This window comes from Mercurialis annua, linkage group LG4 (genome assembly GCF_937616625.2).
Source record: "Mercurialis annua linkage group LG4, ddMerAnnu1.2, whole genome shotgun sequence".
Classification (NCBI taxonomy): Eukaryota; Viridiplantae; Streptophyta; class Magnoliopsida; order Malpighiales; family Euphorbiaceae; genus Mercurialis; species Mercurialis annua.
Genome location: NC_065573.1, coordinates 24,026,646 through 24,048,079, shown reverse-complemented (window position 1 = coordinate 24,048,079; position 21,434 = coordinate 24,026,646). Strand labels below are relative to the sequence as shown.

The 21,434-nt window shown below is 30.3% G+C and overlaps 2 protein-coding genes and 1 non-coding gene across 4 annotated transcripts; 2 read left to right on the top strand and 1 right to left on the bottom strand.

The window, feature by feature from the left end:
- Positions 1–5,094: 5,094 nt before the first annotated feature.
- TRNAA-UGC (transfer RNA alanine (anticodon UGC)) lies at positions 5,095–5,167 on the bottom strand. The gene has a single exon. It is a non-coding gene; the product is annotated as a tRNA-Ala (tRNA).
- Positions 5,168–5,231: 64 nt separating this feature from the next.
- LOC126676242 (DNA polymerase delta small subunit) lies at positions 5,232–11,055 on the top strand. Of its 2 annotated transcripts, none has more exons than XM_050370404.1 (15): positions 5,232–5,340; positions 5,485–5,614; positions 5,791–5,897; positions 5,998–6,124; positions 6,602–6,709; positions 6,860–6,975; positions 7,057–7,140; positions 7,580–7,648; positions 7,715–7,786; positions 7,858–7,949; positions 8,035–8,162; positions 8,405–8,506; positions 8,675–8,742; positions 9,446–9,512; positions 10,761–11,055. In XM_050370404.1, exons 1-14 carry the CDS (start codon positions 5,275–5,277, stop codon positions 9,506–9,508), a joined length of 1,332 nt encoding a protein of 443 aa, XP_050226361.1. In that variant the 5' UTR covers positions 5,232–5,274; the 3' UTR covers positions 9,509–9,512; positions 10,761–11,055. The 2 variants fall into 2 exon arrangements, with proteins under 2 accessions (XP_050226361.1, XP_050226360.1); XM_050370403.1 differs by having other exon boundaries at positions 10,754–11,055.
- A 787-nt stretch (positions 11,056–11,842) lies between these two features.
- Positions 11,843–12,877, top strand: LOC126678023 (uncharacterized). Its single transcript, XM_050372876.2, has 2 exons — positions 11,843–12,337; positions 12,632–12,877. The coding sequence occupies exons 1-2, from the start codon at positions 11,963–11,965 to the stop codon at positions 12,719–12,721; spliced, it is 465 nt and encodes a 154-aa protein (XP_050228833.1). The 5' UTR covers positions 11,843–11,962; the 3' UTR covers positions 12,722–12,877.
- Positions 12,878–21,434: the final 8,557 nt, after the last annotated feature.

The window sequence follows — 21,434 nt, the reverse complement described above, 5'->3', positions numbered from 1 at the left end:
TATCAAATAAAACAATCATGAATTCGATGCTTATTTCTAATAAATTTAGTAAAAGAATTATATTTTATTTAAAAATAGAAGAAAATATTTTTTATTATATAAATTTAAGGGATATAGGTCATATATGTCCTTGATGTTTGAACAAAGGATCACTTATAGTACTTTGGAAAAATGCACCAAGCCACTAATGTTTTTATATGTGTTTCTTTAGGCCCCATTGTTAGGGGCATATATGACCATTTTCTAGAAAATATTAGTAACCTAAAAAGTCATTTAAAAACTTTAATGGCCTTTTTGCACCTTTATAAACCATAAATGCATAGGTAATTCTTAATCTAAATGTCAGAGGGCGAATATGATTCCCCCTTCCCTTCCCCTAAATTTAATAGTTTAAAAGTACGGTTAATAGCATAAAAATTCACCAACTTTACATGTTTTTTCATTTTAATCACGCAGTTTGAATTTTCTCATTTTCATGCACGAACTATTACTTTTTCTCAAATTCATGCACGGTGTTGAAGTGTCATGACTCCATTGGTGTAATTCGCTGAGGTAAAAGTCATTTTACACCAATTAAGAGTGTCACCTCAGCACCGTGCATGAATTTGACAAAAAGTTGTATTTCGTGCATGAAAATGAGAAAATTTAAACTGCGTGATAAAAATGAAAAAACGTGTAAAGTTCGTGATTTGTTTTAACAGTAACCCTTAAAAGTATATAAGTTTTAATCATATATCAATTTAACTTCTTAGATGTAAGGAGAGTAATCTAATATACGAGTTTGAATATTCGCTTCGCTTCGTTTAAAATCTGAGAATTGGGTCTATTCTTCTTGATAAAGAGCAGCGGTGTGTTCTTCATCAAGAAGAACAACGGTCATGTGAAATTTTGTGTTAACCATGTAAAAATTTGTGTTAGTCATGCATTTTGTGTTAGTCATGCATTTTGTGTAAGCCATATGGCTAACAAACCAATTGTATATTAGTCATGTAAAATTAAAAAAAAAAGATTTTTTATTATAAATATTCATTGATTTGTTGTAAATATGACATGGTACAAATTCATGGAATATATACACATATCTTGACACAATAGAGAAATAATAATTAAAAAAGGAATCTCATTGATATTAATAGAGTAAAATTTATTTGGAAGAAAATATTTAATTAGAAAAATAATTTACATGATAATTTTATAATAAAAAATTTAAAAAATAATTTTCTGATTCACATTAACAGAAAAAGTAAAAAATTATCTTAAAATGACCATTGATGTGAAAAATGACCCATATTTTGGCACCGATGTGAAAAATGACATGATGAGTTGTAAAGAGGCAAATGAGCTATAGCCTGGATGGCTTAGCTTCATATTGCATCATCAGAGGTTTGGGGTTCAATCCCGCCTCTGGCAGCAGTGACTGCATTTAAAAAATGAATTTCTAATCTAGTACTAACACTATAATTAACTCCCGCTAATCCCGCTAACCATATCTCGGATAAAAAAAAAAGTTGTAAAGAGAAAAAATTACCCCACTTTAATGGAGTTATTATAACTTTGTCTAATGGAAGAGGTTCAAATACCAATTTTCAAAGGGCTAAGTACATAAATCACCAAAATAGTCTATTTGCTCTCATAAATACATCACCTAATAAATATATGCAGATATCTCTCAATAAAATAATTAAGTTTTCATAAATACCTCAAAACTAAAAACACGGAGATTTACTATTAAAATAGGACAATTCTGCCCTTCTTACCAACTCCTTTCTTCTTCCTTATTTTTTTTCAAATCATCACCATCTTCTCTCATCACCGTCATTGTCGCCGTTCTTAATCCATTCCGCCGTTATTCTGTTCTGTTATTTTGCCGTTATTTTGTTCCGCTATTCCACCGTTCTGCCATTCCTCCGCTCTGTATTTTTTCTTATAATTGACGATGAGCCTCTGTTTTGTGAGTTTCTACATCTCAAAAAAACCAAAATTTCATTAAATCAATTTTTTAATGTTTTTAGATTTTTTTATAACTAAAATTTGCAATTGAAAGAGTTTTAGTTTGACAGAGAACTTTTAATTTAATAGTTAAATTATAATTGAGTGAATTCAAATTGAAACCAATTCACTTAAATTGAGCAAGAATTGATGAACATGGAATATAAATTTAAAATTGTAGTGTTAATTAGTTGAAGAAAGAAGAGAATGAATTGGTGCTTATTGGTGTTTCCTCGTGGCAGATCAGTGGAAATGTTGGTGATGGAGTGGTGATGGACTTAAAATGTGTTATACTCCAACCTAATTGCAACTGAATTTAGTATATTTAGCCTAACTTTTAATTATTGCATGCACAAATTAATTTGTTATAAATTGATTCTTTAATTTCATTTGGCAGAAGACCATTTGGTCAAACTGAAAGTGAAAAAATGGAGAGAATCAACAAATGGAGATTGCAGCAGAAACGCGGTTACTGGAGGAATGACGATTAGAGGAGGAGATAATAGTGGTCGGATGATGATAGAGATGGCGGAGACATCGGCGGTTCAGATGACGGAGGAGAAAGCAGAGAAAGACGTGGAGTAGGAAAGTAATAGAGAGGATGAGAAGGATAAGGAGCATTGTCGGTTTGAGATTTTAAAACGGAGAAGAATGGGCGGTTGTGGTGTTTAACGGAAGAAGCAGTGACGCTGTTGTTGCTGTGGACATTTTGTTCGGTTTGGAGGAAGAGAAGCAAAATGGCGCCTGGGGTCATATGTATGTATGAGTTTGTGTGTGGAGTAATTAACGTTTGATATTAGGTGATATCAGATTGATTTTACGTTGAACTTAAAATTATCTAATATGTACTATTAATTTGTTTTTAAAATATTAAAACTGCACAATTTAAATTGAAAATGTTTGTGTCCTCACTTCTATATTAGTGAAAAAGAATTTTGACATTTGGTTGATTTTCAGTTGATCTTCGGTTGATATGTAGTTGATCTTTAAAATTTTATCAGATTATATATATAGAAAAATAAATTTTAATAAATTAAAGAGAACTCGTTAATATAATCAGGTTGGGCAAATGGTAATAATAGTTTTGAACTGTTTTGCGTAAGAAAAATAAAAAGTAAGTCTATTATAATTTAAATGAATTATATAGTTGATTTCCAGTTGATATTCGGTTGATTTTTAGTTGACTTTCGGTTGACATTTAGTTGATCTTTAAAATTTTGTCAAATTAAAAAAAATCAACAAATTACAGAGAACTCATTAATATAATCAGGTTTAGTAAATAGTAATAATTTTTTTGAATTGTTTTGCGTAAGAGCAATGAAAAGTAAATCTATTATACTTAAATTGAATTATATAGTTGATTTTCAGTTGACATTTAGTTGATTTTTAGTTAACTTTCGATTGACATCTGGTTGATGTTTAAAATCGACACCTGTCAACCTTAAGATTGGAAAAATGATAATAATAATTTTGAACTGTTTCACATAAGAGTTTCAACAAATTCATAAATATATATTTAAAATATAAAGTTGATAACGAGTTGATTCATGATTACATATAAACATATGCTAAAATAATAAAATATTTATTTAATATCTAAAGTTGATAATGAATTGATTTATGATTATTTAAACATATGATAAACTAATAAATATATATTTAAAATATAAAGTTAACTATAGGTTGCTTTATAACTATATAAACATATGATTAATAAATATACATCCAAAATTTATGGTTGACATGAGTTGATTTATGATTATTTAAATACATTGTTAAAGTAATGAAAAAATCAATCTAAATTTAAAGTTTGATTTTAGAATCAGTTTACTATACTCTCATTTAAAATATAATGAAAAAATAAATAAAATGTCAAATAACTAAAAATTGATTTAAAGTTGATTTAAGGTTGATGTAAATTTTATATATCTCCAAGAAAACAAATTGCACTATATTACTATCATGTTTGGGTTTTTTTTCCTCAGAATTAACACTCACCAAGACCATATGCCATTAAACATCTATAAGCTAGTAAAACATAAGATACGCTTCATACAAAGAGAACCCCATAACTTAAGCACGTTGATTTTAATCAAGCAATAACTAGCTACAGAAACCAGTCATTTAATGGCACCCAACAGCTTTAAAACCTATGTCAAAGCTTACAGAGAAAAAGAATGAAATGGTGAAGTTGCAGTTTTAGTTTTGTTTGGCTTAAAGGATTGAAGGGGTAAGGGTAACAGAGAATTGAGATTCATATTTGCAGTGATTATTTCATTTCATCTCCACCAATGGTATACTCCAACCAGCCCCAATTCTTTGAATAATTCAAGAAAAAAAATTCTTGTGCGAGTAACTGGAGATTTTCAGCCACCAACAACTATTGAACGACCGTCGTCTCCTTCCTCTAGCGGTGGCGCTCTGCAACTCCTCCTCCATCGTTGTTATCATCACAAGGTGAATAATTTTTTAGATCTGATTTGAAATTACCCGAATTCTCACTAAACAACGGTCATCGGAACATAAACGGCGGTCATTGGAGCGTAGGCTATGGATGGCGACCGTCGTCTCCTTGCTCCGGTGGCGGCGACCTCAGCGGTATGGTTGGTGGTCGTCGTTTATCCGGTCATTATGTTGGATTATAAGGTCTGAGGGAAGTTAATGGGCAATGTGAATAAAGCAATGAAGGGTAAAAGGGAGACATAAATTATAATGAGGTATAGATGAAAAGTATTTAAAATAAATGAGAGAATTTTGCACTTTTTAATATTTTGAGTCACTAATGTATACATTTAGAGAAATTGATGTATAGGGTGTAATTTCCTCATTTTTAAAGTGTTAAGAGTCCAATTTTACTTCTTAATGGCTATATTAGAGTAATTTTTCCTCTTTAAAAATTATTAGGATCATTTTTTAGCTTTGCTGGCAATATGCCAATATTGTTGTCATCGGGTACCATTTTTAATAACTTGTAATAGAAGAAAATTTTATTTAATTTATATTTTTTAAAATATGCATAAGAATTCTCTAAAAACAAATTTAATTAATTTATATTTTTAAAAATATGCATAAGAATTCTCTAATAAAAAATGGGCATAAAAATATTGGAGATGCGGGGGATCGAACCCCGTGCCTCTCGCATGCAAAGCGAGCGCTCTACCATTTGAGCTACATCCCCAATTTGTTTAATTATTAAGTTTGCATTTATAACTACTTAATTAAAAGCCAAATGTTCTTAAATGCAGTTGTTGTCTGCTTGTTCCTTCTTCTTACAATTTTCCCGCCATGAAATCAATGGAGATCGACGCCGAGAAAAATCTCCAGAGAAAGCAATCTAACTACACCTCTTTGGTAAACAACTCTACAATTTTTCTTCAATTTCTTGTTGCTAAGTTCAATTTGGATTGCTCTACTCTGTTTTCTTCATTTATGTATGCATTATAAGTGTTCGTTCAAAATCCCGACTGAACCAAATTTGACTTCAAAAAATTGCAGGATGAGACATTTATGATGCAAAATGAGACCTATAGAGGCCAACAATACAGTCAAATTTACTTTGCTCGCCTCCACCTCATGAGAACTTTACTCTACTCTCTTGTGCCCCACTGGAAATCTCATGTACCAGGTACTTCTAACAGGATTTTACATTAATTTTAAGTGAACAGCTCAATTTGTGGGTACTGGTTGCTTTTAACTTGCTATGTTTTATGGAGGTTTTTGTTCATGGGTACTACTTGTATTTATTTTTAATCAAAGTTAGGGTTTGTAAGAAGTCAATTTAGTAGTATCTTTGTAGTGCAGTTTGTACAGTTTTGGGACTGGAAGAAGGGAAAGAATGCATCATTGTCGGCACGCTGTTTAAGCATATGAAACTCAAACCTTGTATTCTTGATGAGTACTCTAAAGAGGTGTTGTAAATAATGAATTAATTTTGATGGTTTTGGGTTTTTTTTATTTGATTTAGTGAAAGGGGTTGGTAACTGAGGTTTGTTTTCGTTAATCATGCAGCGGTCTGCAGTTCCGTTGGTGAAGGCTCACAATTTTATGCACGCAGATGACCATTTGGTCCTGGAAGACGAGAGTGGAAGAGTTAAGCTTGGAGGTGACATGCTTCCACCTTCAGCTTATGTGACAGGTACCTGTCATAAACAAGATGAGTGACTATGTAAATAACTTAAAGCTTGGTTGACCTTTGTGGTTTAAGCTGCGTATGTGATATTGGAAGGATTTTTAATGTCAGAGAATCTGACTTTGTTGGAAACCTAGTTGACCGATTTGGCTCAAGTTGCATCTGTCAGTTTGGAAGAAACTTCTTCAATATTGGAGAATCTGACATTGTTAGACCTAAGCACTTTCTCTCAGAAAATTCCCCATCTTCCTCTGTTTTAATTAAATGATTGTCTGATTACTTAATAGTTAAGTGATGAAATAGTTTTAATTGAGACCATGAAAAAGACCCTATGTCGGCATGCCTTTGTTTGGGTTCATGAAATGGAACATAGGCCTTGGAATTGTGTTGGCAAATAGTTCACACACTTCAGTACCCTCGACAAAATAATCCTAATTATTATCAAAGTTTAGTAATTCTTCTTTTGCACTCTATGTTTGCTAGGCCTTGTTGTCGCATTGCATGGAAAGGAAACTGATGCAGGTGACTTCCAGGTTTTAGATGTCCTTGAGCCGGGTCTGGCACCACAGATAGATCTGCCACTTCAGTCAAGTATGATATATATATTATTCACCCTTCTCTATCCATGTGATATTCATAATGATGTAAATAGATGAGGATAATTGTTTCTTTGTTATGCCAATTTTGTATGAAGTCTGCTCATTTAAGCATGACATGATATTGAGACTCAACTGTGAACAGGAGAGGACAAGTATGTTGTTTTTGTTTCCGGGTTGAGTGTTGGGAGCAGCGCATCCAACCCTCTCCAGTTTCAGCTTCTTGTGGATCACATAACAGGATATCTAGGAGATGAAAAGGTCTTTGCGTTCTCCTATTTCTTCATGTCATTCTGCTGCCTTTTGTGGTCTCCTGCTTACTTATATTCATCATGTGGGCAGGAACAAGGTATTGCAGCAGAGATAGTTCATGTTGTGATTGCAGGGAATTCAGTTGAAATTCCACGTCAACCTCTTAATGGACAGGTAATAACATGGTTTCCATATTCTAATTAGTTCTTAAATTGTCTTTTCTTAAATGATTATTCTGTAAGTTTTTTTTACTTAATTATTCCTTCCCTTTTAAAATGTTGCATGAGTTGAGTCCATGCATTTTATTTGACATTTAATCTTTAAAAACAGTAATGATTTACTTGTGGATGCAGAAGCTTTCCATAGTTACTGTCTCTTTCGATATATAATAAACTAGAAAAAGCTCATGTATAAATTTGAAAGTAGGTGGAACTCTTTACTTCTTCTTCTTTAATCTCTAGTAATGATTTTCTTTGAATGAACTGTCATGATAGTGAGACTACTGGTGCTCTTTCCAGAAAGTTAATGTTGTCCTAAATTTAATGGGAGTTTCCATCTTTTTCTAGCCTCTAGACATGACAGTAAATTTACTCCCTTGGTGATATTTTCTTAGAGTTTGGCTTCAAAGGAGCAATCAAGATTATCTGAGCCGGTCAAAGAGCTGGATATCTTTCTGTCACAGGTTTTATTTTAATAATGTCAAGTTTTGTTCCTCATTTTAGTCATGCTGCTTACTTTTTGTGTTTAGATTGCTGCAGGTGTGTCTTTGGATATCATGCCTGGATCCAGTGATCCAGCAAACTATTCTTTACCTCAGCAGGTAGCATTACATTTCCAACTATCAGACTTTTTTTTTGTTTTTTTCCATTATGAAGTTCTTTTCTTTTTCAGCCTCTGCACAGATGCCTTTTCCCGGGATCAGCAGCTTATAATACTTTTAGATCTTGTACTAATCCTCATTCCTTTGAGCTTGATAACGTTAGGTAAGGCATGAACTTCCATACTTGATGAATTGCTGCTACAATTTTGAGATATTGTCTGGCGTGATCAAAAAGACTTCTTTTCCAGGTTTCTTGGAACGTCAGGTCAGAATATTGATGATCTTGAAAAATATTCTGAGGCAAAGGATAAGCTGGAATTTATGGAAAGGACATTAAAATGGAGACATCTAGCTCCAACAGCCCCTAATACTCTTGGTACAAATAATATATCGTTATTCTATTACTTCTTTGTTGTTACTCTTTGTAGAAATCGTATGTGGTTATTCAGTTATTCCTTTGTTCGTATAAATTTCTTCTTGTTAATTTCTTTTGTCAAAATGATTCGTTTGAAATATTGGAACTAAAATAATTTTACTTAATAGATATTAATACCTACCATGTCAAATTCAATTTTTTATGAACCTCTTCAATAATTTGCTGCCATCGTTGTCTTTCAGGTTGTTATCCTTTCACTGATAAGGATCCTTTCTTGATTGAGAGCTGTCCTCATGTGTATTTTGTTGGAAATCAGGAGAAATATGGAACTCGCCTGTTAAAAGGTATGACTTCTTCCTATCCCATAATCATGAAATGAAATCCTTTCCCTCCTTTTTCTTTTTCCTCTTTATTTGAGGGAGAAATAGAACATGTTTTTACAATTTGGACAGATTCAATTTGGATTTTTCCTTTTAAATTAAAGCCAGTTGTAATGGTAATCTAAAATGCAGGTTCAGAAGGGCAGTTAGTAAGAGTCATTTCAATTCCAAAATTCTGCGAAACTGGAGTTGCTGTCATGGTAAGTTCTTTATGGGATGATGCTAAAAACTATTCAAGGGACATGCGGCATGTTAGTTCATAAGAGTTTGCTGCATGTGCACTGCCTTGCTTCAACAATTTTGGCATGAATTTTGTATTCAAACTTGAGTTCATATCTGGCTTAAACTTATCAACCATGATGTCTATATGATGTGAATATGGATGAAGTTTAAAGAAAGGGAAAAATTGGATCCTTAATGAAAATATACTTAAAAGATGAGAATGCTTATCATTCTATGTGAATTTTAGGGATGTTAGATTGTGTTGATTCTTCAAGAAGAGTAAGGAAACAAACAGCACGAGCAGAGTTCAAGTAATGGGAGAATTATGAACATATAAGCAGGGTTTCTTTTTGAGACAATAAAACTCTCCTTTTGACAATTTATGCAACTGAAATGCCTTCTAGATAAGTAAATTTTTTTTTTTGGGAACTTCTGCTAAAGCAGATGGCTGCTATTACCATGAGTTTGAATCATTTCAGTTACATGATATAAAAATTAGATGAAAGATTGAGGCTAGAAATTATGTATAAGGTGGGCAAAATAGGGACTCTGAATATCTAGTGTCCTTGAGACCTGGGATAGGAATACACAAGGCTAGTCTTGTTCTTGTTCTTTCTCCATTTCTTTATATTGATTTTGCTCTCCAATTTATACTTGATTTATTTTCTTCTTAATATGCAGCTGAACATGAGAAATCTCGAGTGCCACACTTTTAGTTTTGGGACTCAATTTGACTCGTCATGACTAGGTATGACTTATTATTTATTTTTAATCAGATTGATGGAACTGAAAAAATGTGACCATTGCCTAATGTGCTTCATCCAAACAAAGGCATTGTTGAATGTTGATCTGAAAATGAAATGTGACATATTAGAGAAACCCAAGCTAATTAGAGGGTATGATTTGGGGAAGTCAGTTATTACAATATTTCCTACTTCCTTTTTGAGCTAAAATATACATGTAAATTTGAAGAAAATTACGGATATGCACAGTTACTTCCATTGTAAAGAGATTGTAAAGAAAATTATGATTTTTTCCAACTAATTTATTTATTTGATTCTGCTAAATCAAGTTAAAGAAAATTTCATGATCGGTATATTATAAACTTAGGTTGCTATGAATAAAGATAGAATTGTCTTTTTGGCAGAGAATGATCTGTAAAGCACAACCCTGTGGTTAGAATAGATGGATTGAAACCTTTATTAAAAAGTTTAAAACTCTTAACTCCACTGAATATATAAAATTCATTTTACCCTTTCTATGACTATTTTAGTAGATTCCTTTTATGTATGCATGATTTTCACTATTTTCACTTTTTTTTAGAGAAAGCATGATTTTCCAGCTTGTGTATCTCTGGGCCTTTTATGTCTAATCTTGTAGCACGTAAATGGAAATGTTGAAGCGGAAAACGGGAAAACAATGTTTTTTGTTAGAAAAATAGTTAAGAGTTTTGAATTCTCAGAAGAAACTTTAGAAACGGAAATGAAATGCTGAAACATAGGACTCAAAAAAATTTTGTGCAATGGCAAAACGTACTCGGCAAATCTGAAGTTATTTAAGTTCTCAACTTTGGTGTCAAAATAGAAATAGTTCTCTGGTTTAGTATTATTTGGCAGATCATTTTTCTACCTGCCTACTGTACTCATACATTGTGAAACTAGATTATGTGATTTTTCTTTTGAACTGTGATTATGCATTTTGATTACACATATTTACCCGGCTTGTTCAGGATAATGAAGTTTCATGAATATCATTTTACTTGCCCCTAAAGATGCCAAATCTTCTTTATCTTAGTCCATTCAACATTTTAGATTCTAATGTTGTCACAGTAAAATTTCTGCATACCCAGGAGGTTGCATAGACTTTAGATAGTTCATAATATTGCATTCAGTACTAAGCGATTTGAAACATTGATGTCAAGTAGGTTGAAAGTTAAAACCGTTAGTTTTAATATAATGTTGAGATAAATGGTACAATTTTTGCTTGTAGCATGCAGGAATTGGTCATGCAAGCTTAGACATTTTTTGTGCGCGGTATGCAGAATGGGGTAAATTGTAATGAAGTTGCGGAGGTTCTCAAGATTAAAAGAGAGATTCGAGGTAGTATTATAAATATATAATGTGTTGTTCTTAACTGCATTTTACTATGTAACGTAACCTCCATAATTCGGAGAATTATGGATTATTTGTATCTTTTGTGTAAAACTGGATTACATACCCATAGTATCAGTCTAGAAATGTTTTGCAAATTTATGCAGATTAATATGAAGAAAATCTTGAAATTTGGATACATTTCTTATTTTAAACTTATCTTTCTAAGCCCGTATTATCATCAATCTGCCAATTAATACTGCATTTGGATCTGTTTCGAATTGTTATTTAAAAAAAAAACAATGCTTAAAAAAAATCATGATGTGGTTAATGCCCTTGGAGTTGTGGGGTTTCTCTATGCCTTTGAGTCTAGCATACAAATTACTCGAATTCATGCATAGCTAAGTTGCGTGCCATGTCTTCATTGATTTAGCCAGTAAATAACATGAAATAGTTGTCCGTACACGTATGGTGTTTTGTAATTTTAACATGCAATTTTGACAATTTTAAATATGAATTATTATTATTTTTACAATTCCAAACATGGTGTTTTGTAATTTTAACATGCAATTTTGACAATTTTAAATATGAATTATTATTATTTTTACAATTCAAAGCACCAATAGAAATTTTGAATAAAAAAATGGTGACATGGCCTGTACTTTTACAGTATAGTCATTGTTCTAGCATTCATGTCAATTTTTTTTTTATGGATGAGTCAAATTGAAAGTTCCACAATTTGCCCTAGTCTAAATGGTAGAAACATTAAACAGTCACCCTTGCAAAGATGAATGTATTCTAAAATAAGCAAATCTAAAAATGAATGTATTCTAAAATCTAATTATTCCCTTACACAAAATCACATGCCAAATGCCAATTTCTTGTCCTATTCATCCCCACAACGGCTATATTCCCACCTTATGCAATTATTCGAATCACAACGGTCCATTTCCTACTACATATTGAAAAATAACATCAAAAAACAATTTTATCCTAACATTTATATTTCGTTGTCACCCCCTTCATCTCTCCCTCTCTCAGATATCCTTCTCTCTCTAAAACCCAATCTCCATTTTTCTTAGCATTCACTTTTCTTCTCCGAACAAAAATGGACACTGCCATTATTCCTACTACAGCTAATACAGCGAATTGTATTGCTGCTGCTGCAGCAGTTCAACATGTAACCAAGAAATCATCCGATGAGTTGCTAAGAAAATTTGCTGAAACGAGCGATGAAGAAGACGAAGCTAATAAGAAACTGTCGAAAAGGCGAAAAACAAGAAAGAAATCCGCATTATTATCATGCGAGAGTCCGAATTGTTATAGTACAATTACAAGTAGTAGTGCAGTTTTAGTAGAGAGACGGTCTCTTCTTCCGGTACCGGTGGTTTCAAGAAAGTGTAGAGCAATTGGGATTGCTAGGTCATCTCAGCTCAGAGCCAGAGATCTCAAGAATAAGTCTATTCTTGTTGCCATTCATAAGGTATTTCTAAATTATCATACACTTTTATTAAATATTTTAACGGAGCTAACCTTTATTAGTTTGTTGCGCGAATAACATGATAAAACCGTTGTTCTGTACTAAATGACTTAAAGTCGTCTAACCGATTGATAGTGTTTTAAACTGCCACATATATACCCCTTGAATAACTTTTATTCTTTTTTTATTACAAAGTATTAGGAAGAGCCGAAGAGATATATTTAATTTAATTGATAAGAGTTGAGAGTGATGTGTAATGTTGTGTATTAATATATTGGATGTTTCATAAATGTGCAGACATGGCGTAGGACATTAGAAGGAGCTTCAAAATTACTTTTGGAGAAGCATTACAATCGACATAGGCGTTTAATTAATGACGTTCTTTAGTTAATTTTCTTTTTAATTTGATCCATATTTCATTAATTTATTTACACATTCAACTGTTAAGTTTTCATTTTAATAGGGTTTATTGTTACTCTTGTATTACAAGAAACCGAATAAATTGTAATGCTTTATTATTTGATTCATCTTCTTTGTAAATCAGCATACTAGTTTCTTTATCCGTAAAAAAGTTAATTAAATTTTTCATTCATTAAATTTTATTAAACCGAATACGAAATAGTTTTATATATAAAAAAATTCAGAAATTAAATATGATGAGCTGACTTGAAATAAAAACTTTGCATTAACATGTGTCATGCCCAATTTATTGATCTACTTATAGAAAAAAACTATCAAATTATTCGATAATAAAATGGTCTCTGATTAAAAAAAATTTCATCAACCGAAAATTGAATTTTAATACTAATTTATTGATCTACTTGGAAGACTTTTTAAAATAAAAAATATAATAATTGCAAAAGGTAGGACTAGTATTGTAATTTTAATCACTTCGACAATGATTTAAAAATAGGGTCTTTCTACCGATACTTTATTTTTTAACAAAGTAAGTTACTTGTTTTCAATAACCATCTTTTATTGTAAAATGTTCAATCTACACCATTAAAACATAATACAAAATATGACCTATTACCTGTCAAACTTGTAATTTAAAACAACTCTCAGAATAAAATCATAATATCTATATTCTTTTCAGTCTTTCTACCTCCCCTAAAAATTCGTCGCGTTTATTCAAAAAAATCTTATTATCTTTCTCTTTATGCAATTTTCGAATTGTGGAATTTTTTACGGTTTAATTGATCGCTTATGTAGCGTAATTGATCGCTTATGTAGCGTAATTGATCGCGGAACCCCACATGTTCCGCATTTCTAGAATGCGGAACATGTGGGACCAGACACTTTTTCGGAATTATTTCCGAAAGAGGCACAACAATGAAAATTTGGGTGCCTATGAGGCACCCAAATATCAAAAACCCCATTTTGGATGATCACTTGTATAGGTTCTCGAGGTAGTAGCAGTTGTTTTTTGAACAAAGGATCACTTTACCCCCTCATCTTGGCACAAAGTATCAAAAACGTCCAAATTGAGAAAACCGGATCACTTTTACCCTGAACTTGTTAAAACCGGTACAAAAACACCCCTTATGCTGACGTGGCACTTAATTGGAGAGTGGGTTTCTAATTAAACCTAATTTACTCTAATTAATCACACTCAAACACTAATTAATAACAATTAAACTCTAATAAATCTAGGGGCCTTTTTGAACTTTTATCCAAAAAAATTTAATTTTTTTTTCTTTTTCCGGCGAGGAGGACTTCCTCCTCGCCGGAAGTCTGTTCTCTCAAGAACAGATCGGCGAGGTCTGTTCTCTCAAGAACAGACCAGATCTGTTCTTGAGAGAACAGATCTGGGTCTGTTCTCTCAAGAACAGACCTCGCCGGTCTGTTCCTGAGAGAACAGACCGCGGGTCTGTTCTCTCAAGAAGAACAGACGGCGAGGTCTGTTCTTGAGAGAACAGACCAGCCGGTCTGTTCTCTTAAGAACAGACTCAGGTCTGTTCTTCAAGAACAGACCTGGGTCTGTTCTTCAAGACCCATGGGTCAATTTTTTGACCCATGGATCTGATTTAATGTGTAAAAAATTTTAATTTTTTTTATTAAAAAATATAAATTTTAGGGATTAATTTGGTATATAAGTAAAAGTTGGAGGATTAATTTGTAATTTTACGTTTGAAATTAAAAGGATGAAATTGTTATTTTTTTAAATTATTAGGTATTAATTTAAAATGTTTAAAAAAAATTAGGACTATTTTAAACTTTTTTCAATCAAAAACCACCTTAGAAAAACCAAAACCCCTATTAAAACCGGAGAGTGAGGTACACTCTCTAGGGTGAGAGTGGGGAGGGGGTTTTTTGTACTAAATTTGACAAGTTCAGGGTAAAAGTGATCCCGTTTTGCTAATTTGGACGTTTTTGATACTTTGTGCCAAGTTCAGGGGGTAAAGTGATCCTTTGTTCGTTGTTTTTTTGGTTTATTTCAAATTCTTTATGATGGTTTAAATTTTAAATTGCGAATTTTTGTTGTTTTACTATTTTTTAGGATGATTTAGGTTTGGATGTTGCGAGTTTTTTGATGGAGCAAAGAATTTATATTGCCCAAGTTTAATTTTTATGATTTTATTTTGGCTTAATCACCAAAAAATACCAAATCTATACGTCTTGTGTCAGATTTAGCCAAACCTTTAAAAACCACCAAATTTAGCCAAACCTTATATGTTGTGTTTATTTTTCAGCCATTTTCGAATCGAACCGGATTTATTGTCTATGTGTCATCCATGTTACTTCCAACTCAGCGAAATTAATTGACATGGCAATATTTCAAACCACTAACCCAATCAAATCAAACCATATAGTAAACCAAATCCAAATAAATCAAATCTATTAAATAATTAAAAAGTTTAAAACCATATTAATTTTTAAATAAAAAAACAAAAACCATTTATAACTTTAACCCGTTAAAATTACGAGAAACCCAACCGTCGCCGTCCGACCAACCACCGCTCAAAAAAATTGCGGCCACCTATATCAGAGCAGACCCATGGGTCTGCTTCTCCTATAGTGTGAAACAATGCAGGTTCAAGAAGAGCAATTATAAATGGTTTTGAAATCTTGGGACATGGTTGGAGCTTCAATGTCCATAAAATTAACATCCAAATAGACCCAGTAAAGAGCTGAAAAGACGCAAGAAACCATGGATCTGGAAAAACATTCAAAGCTTTCTTGTAAAAAATGTCGAACACAATGTTTTGGAAATACCATAGACCAAACACAAGTGCGAGCTTTGAAGTTTTATTCTCAGGCTTTGAAACATCACTACCCTTTTCTTCTGGGGTTGAACCAGAACCAGCTGCTGCTGATTTAGTGAGAAAAGATCTGGGCTTTGAGCAAAACCCAGATGGGTATTCATGGAATCTGCTTGTAGAAGAAAGACCAAGTGGGTAGCCATAGATTTGGGTAAAGATTGAGACTTTATTAGCTGATGCACCAATTTGAGAGATGGGTTTAATGAGGGAAGTGGTTTGCTTTTGTGTTCTGTTTTGAGGATTAGGATTTATAAAATTGACAGGAGACGCTTAGTTATATTCAAAGTAAGCATTTTTTTGCTACAAGTGAAGCAGACCCAGATTCTCCTTCTCCGGTGAAGGAGCAGACCCATGGGTCTGATCTGATAGAGGTGGCCGGAATTTTCTCGGACGGTGGTTGGTCGGACGGCGGCGGTTGGGTTTTTCGAAATTTTAACGGGTTAAAGTTATAAATGGTTTTTGTATTTTTAATAAATTCTTTTAATAAATTCATTTAGTCTTAATTTTAGAAATTAATTATTAATTAAATTGATTTGTTTTATTTTGTATGGTTTGATTTGGTTGGGTTAGTGTTTTGAAATATTGCCATGTCAACCAATTTTGGTGAGTTGGAAGTGAAATGGATGACACATAGGCAGTAAATCCGGTTCGATTCAAAAATGGCTGAAAAAGAAACATAATATATAAGGTTTGGCTAAAATTGGTGGTTTTTAAAGGTTTGGCTAAATCTGACACAAGACGTATAGGTTTGGTATTTTTTGGTGATTAAGCCTTTTATTTTTTGATTATTTATAAGTCGATATGTGATTGAAGTGTTTGTATTTTTTTATATAAATATTTTATTTTATGTCAGATCATCGAATTTACTTTTGAACTTATAATTGTAACTGTTAGGATTTTAAGTTGATATGAATTGCTATGTTATTTTTCAAGAAAAATATTTTCTTAAAACTATTATTAATTATGAATAAAGTTTATGAAGAGGTACGTAAAACTATGAAACTTAATTTTTATTGTAGTTTAATTATTAGTAATTATTATTATAACTTTTCAAACAGAATTAAAATTATTATTAATTTCTAAAATTAAGCTAAAACTATGAAATCTAATTTTTATTAAGTTTTTGAGAAAGGAAAAAAAAAGTTTGAAGTGTTGTATGAGTTTGACAAAATAGAAAATTGCAAAATTGGAGAAATGTTTTCTTAGTTCCTTAATCAATAAAAAAAGATTACTTCTCTTTCAAAATATATTAAATTTTTCAGAAAATACAAAAAATAGATTGTGTTTTTTGTCAGGATTTCTCGTTGACAACTATTAATTACATAATGAATGTATTAAAATATATATTAACCTTTTTTATAATTAAAAAAAGAAAGCGTTTTTGTAAAAAATATTTTTTGATTTATAGTTCAAATATATCTGAGATTGTCTCTAGACCAATAAATATTGATATAATCAATAAGTGAATTTTTTGCTGTCATCCCTTTATATATGTTAATTTAGTTATATAGATATAATAAACAGCTAATTCTTTTTTATTTTTTCTTGATGAATTAAGATTTATCAACGAATCGCAATTTAATTACTAAGAAGCGAAGATAAATTGAAGATCATCAACAACATAATAAAATCGTTTATGAGCTATATTAGATTTATTTATTTTTTTTTAGTTTTTTTTTGTGGATGTTTCATTTTGTTCTTTCTTTGTGAAAGGTTTGTTGTCCTTCCTCTGTGGAAGGTTTGCCGTCTCTCTTTTATGAAGCAGTTATCAAGTGGTGGTTGAACCGGATGATGTGAGTTTGCGGGTGATGGGTGATGGATGAAGTTTGATCGAAAATTAATTGAAAATTCACTTAATTAGCGAAACAGTTAATAATTTATTTTTGTTTTCGTGAGTAAGATCTGCGAATCAAACAACATGTTGTCTGTTCTATGTCAGGTCATCGGGTTTCGTTTTTGAATTATCCCGAATTTTTTATAAATGTAACTGTTTCATATTCGATTTAATGAGATTTGATGAATTTAAAAAAAAAATCCTCACCATACTAATTTATATAAATATTATTGTATGATAATAAATTTATATTCTTTTTTTATCTTTATAATAAATTTTATACCAATCTATATAAGAACAGTTTTTTCGAAAGAATGTTATAGCTATAATAGATTAATTTTTAAATATATGTGTAAATAAATTTTTAGTTGAATTGTGACGTAATAAATAAATTTTTAGCTGAATATGTTCTCTTTAACTTTTTCTTTTTTCGGAAAGGTCCTATCTTTTTCAAGAAGTCAGATTTGTCAATATTAGATGAATGTGGTAGAAACTTCAATGCAACAACGGTGAATGAATATTCCATAGAATATCCACTTTCTTAGCTCTTACAAAATGGATCATCTGATCATGTAAAATAATGAAGAAATTATCTTTTTGTCTTTTTAAAGAAATAAAAAAACTATATAATAAAAATTGAATTATTTGACATGTACTTATATTATATTAATATTAATTTTCTCTTTCTTTTAAGTGTCACATAAACAACATAGCCACCAATTTAACTGGGCTACAAAATAGGCAGACCACAAAATTCCAAACTCATAAGAAACATAGTTACTTAATTGACTTGATAAGGTATCATATCAGGTATTTGGATGTTCAATTTGGTCCCACATATTAAATAAATAAATAAACATTGATCATAGTTTATAAAAAAATGTTAGTTGATTTTATAATTATTTTCATTTACATAATATTATCTTATTTTTCTGTTCTTGTTTTCTTTCAGTGATATGTAATCTAATTAAAAACATAAAATATACTAATTCAACATATAATAAAAATATAAAAATGAAATAACATTATTGTAATAAAATTTGAGGCAGATTAAATTTTAAAAATATTATATGCATCAGATTTAAATTTAAAATATTATATATTCACAACCAAATAAATTATATGTATAAATGTTCGTTTTGAAACAGACACGCTATTTTTGATTCAAGCTTTCTATTTTTCATCGGAGAATCGTTCTTCTGTTAATTTGCTTATCGAAGAGTGCAAAATCTTTTTATTGGCTATGTTAATATTTCATTAAATTATGTTAAAAGATCAGCGAATATGGTGGCCCACACTCTTGCTTGGGCATCCAATTCTATGTCTGATGTTTCTATTTGAAGGTTCGAATCTTTCTCTTTATATTTGGATATTGTTTGCTAACTAATGTAGTTTATCTTTCAAAAAAAAAAGATAAAATTAACAGATTACACCCTACTGTAAAAGTACATCGTAGATCACAATTATAAAAAAATATAAAACTAATAATTGACCTATAAAAAAAAACGAAACCATAGAAATTTAAGGATACAAATTTAACAAGTAACTAAAAACAGGATGAATCAAGTGTGAAGGATTCCCTGTCACCAATCGTACCCCATAACTTCTATTAGCCACTTGTTCCGCTACTAAGATACTTCGAACGATGAGGAAAAAAGCCTTGAATCTTCAAGAACGTGAAACTGAAATTTGAACACACGCTGCAAAGTCTTGAACAAGCCAAGGATCTAGATAAACAAAACTCAAACTGAACAAGAACACCCAGAAAAACACACAATTATTCAAAAAAACAAAACTATTTATTTAAAAATTAATGCAAACATAACAAAAAACAAGATAGGAGATGATGATTTCCGGCTTAAAGCCGAAGATCACCGTTTCTTACGCTCAAAATCAAAACAAAACCGAACCTTTACTCTCTATAGAATTTTCTCTCTCAAACCTCTAGAAAAATGGTAGACCTCTACTGACTGTATCATTAATTAGATATTCAATATAAATTTAGATATCCATATATATTTATTTTTAAATTAAAGATAGATATTAATTATCTCCAAAACAAATATAGACCATTTTAAAAAACCAAATTTGAGTTTAATATATTTTATTGTATATATATACCTTATCTATCGTCATTCCTAGCGATCAATTCTATTAAGCTGCATTGTAACCCCTCCATTTTTTATCTGGTCGTCTAATCAAAATTGTGCATATTAAAAATTTTCATTTTTATTCAAATTATAAATATATAGCCTAATATTATTATATTAATTAAATCATTAGATAATAAATGCTTATAATTGAATTATAAAGTGATTTATAAAAATAAATAAATTGAGGGATACTCGTTAAAATCATTTAAAAATAATTTAATAATTTAATAATATCTCATTTTTTAATTTTTTTTGTTCATAGCCTCATCTATTAAAATCTTCATTTTAACCAATTTTTTAATTTTTAATTCTAATAGTAGACGTTTGTTCATATTGAAGGGAAAAAAGTTATATCGTTTATATTGTTTTATATTATAAGGGAATTTCATACTCTACACTATTTTCTATTTTATTTACAACTTTATATTGTTTATTTTATCTTTACTTTTCTAACCTTTTTTTTCTTTACAAAAAAGACCTTTTTCTTTAAATTTCATAAATTCTTTTTTTTCACTTTTTAATGATTTATTTTTTTTGTAGATTTTTTCCTGGTATTTTTTATTTATTTTTTTATCATGTTTCTAGTGTAGTTGCGGTGTATTATAGTGTAATTATTGTGTTTTTTAGTGTAACTATTTTATTTTTATAATGTAATAAGAGTGTATATATACTATATCTATAGTATTTTCGTAGTGTTTTTATAGTGTAAAACACTGCAAATACACCAGAAAAATATAGATACACTAGATAAACACCAGAAATACACTATAATACACTAGAAACACACTATAATATAAATACACCATAAATCAATTTATTTTTATCAGTAGCATCAAAATAAAAGAGCAAATCTATGAACAAACAAAAGGCAAAATAATTATATGAATAATAAATGAATTTTATAAACATAAAAATAATAGATTTACGACAATCTCTTTATATGAAATCTAATTTATCATTAAAATCTAAAAAATTATAAAACATCGAAAAACGACGTCGAGAAATCCATCGGAAGAATCACGCCGATAAGAGATCCACCGAAAAAACGCGACGGTGAAAATAATACGACGGAAAATTTATCGAAAGACTTACGACGGTGAGATGGAAGAAAGCGTTGATCGAAAAAAAAGAAAAGAGGAAGAAAAATTTGATAAGGAAAGCAGTGAAAATGAAGAGAGAAATTTGATAAGGAGAGAAAACTAGAGAAAGATAGAATTTGTACGAGGAGAGAGAAAAAATGTGGTAAGTATGGAAATCAAATGACCTAAAATGAAATAAAGCCCTAATTTATAGTAGGATATTTTTAATATTATGTTTTAAATAGAATAGAGAGAAAAATTATGGAAAGATGAGTGAAAAAACTGTAAATATATATCAAAATGAGATATTTTGAAAAAGATGCTTTATATTATTTTAATTTGCATTTTAATAATACAAAATTTTAAATATGTAGATATATAAATGATATATTTAATTTTTTTTGACTTCAACTTAAACAAAAAATAATTGAAATTGAAAAATTGAAAAATAGATTAAAATTGAAAATTTTAAAAGATTGAAATAAATAAAAACAGTAAAAAAAATTGACATTTTTAAATAATCCAGCCTTCAAAAATTCTAAAACAAGAACAAATATTTATAGAGATATATACCTATTTAAATAGACATAAAAAAGAGAGGAGATGAGAGGATAAAACTCTATTAATTTATAAGGCAAAACACAATTTTGGACCTTTGTGTTGTCATTAGATATTTTTATTTTTGTTTATCAAAGATGACTTTTTATATTTTAATTTTATAGACATTAGAATTAATTATAAATAGAATTACTTCTTTATACTAAACTACAA

What these genes read in the sequence shown, in the direction of transcription:
- LOC126676242 (XM_050370404.1), top strand. Translation starts at nt 5,275, where the DNA reads ATGAAATCAATGGAGATCGACGCCGAGAAAAATCTCCAGAGAAAGCAA. An exon ending in CTGGAAATCTCATGTACCAG is followed by an intron (nt 5,615 to 5,790) that starts GTACTTCTAACA and finishes TTTGTAGTGCAG; the next exon opens with TTTGTACAGTTTTGGGACTG. An exon ending in GTCAACCTCTTAATGGACAG is followed by an intron (nt 7,141 to 7,579) that starts GTAATAACATGG and finishes ATATTTTCTTAG; the next exon opens with AGTTTGGCTTCAAAGGAGCA.
- LOC126678023 (XM_050372876.2), top strand. Translation starts at nt 11,963, where the DNA reads ATGGACACTGCCATTATTCCTACTACAGCTAATACAGCGAATTGTATT. An exon ending in TTCTTGTTGCCATTCATAAG is followed by an intron (nt 12,338 to 12,631) that starts GTATTTCTAAAT and finishes ATAAATGTGCAG; the next exon opens with ACATGGCGTAGGACATTAGA.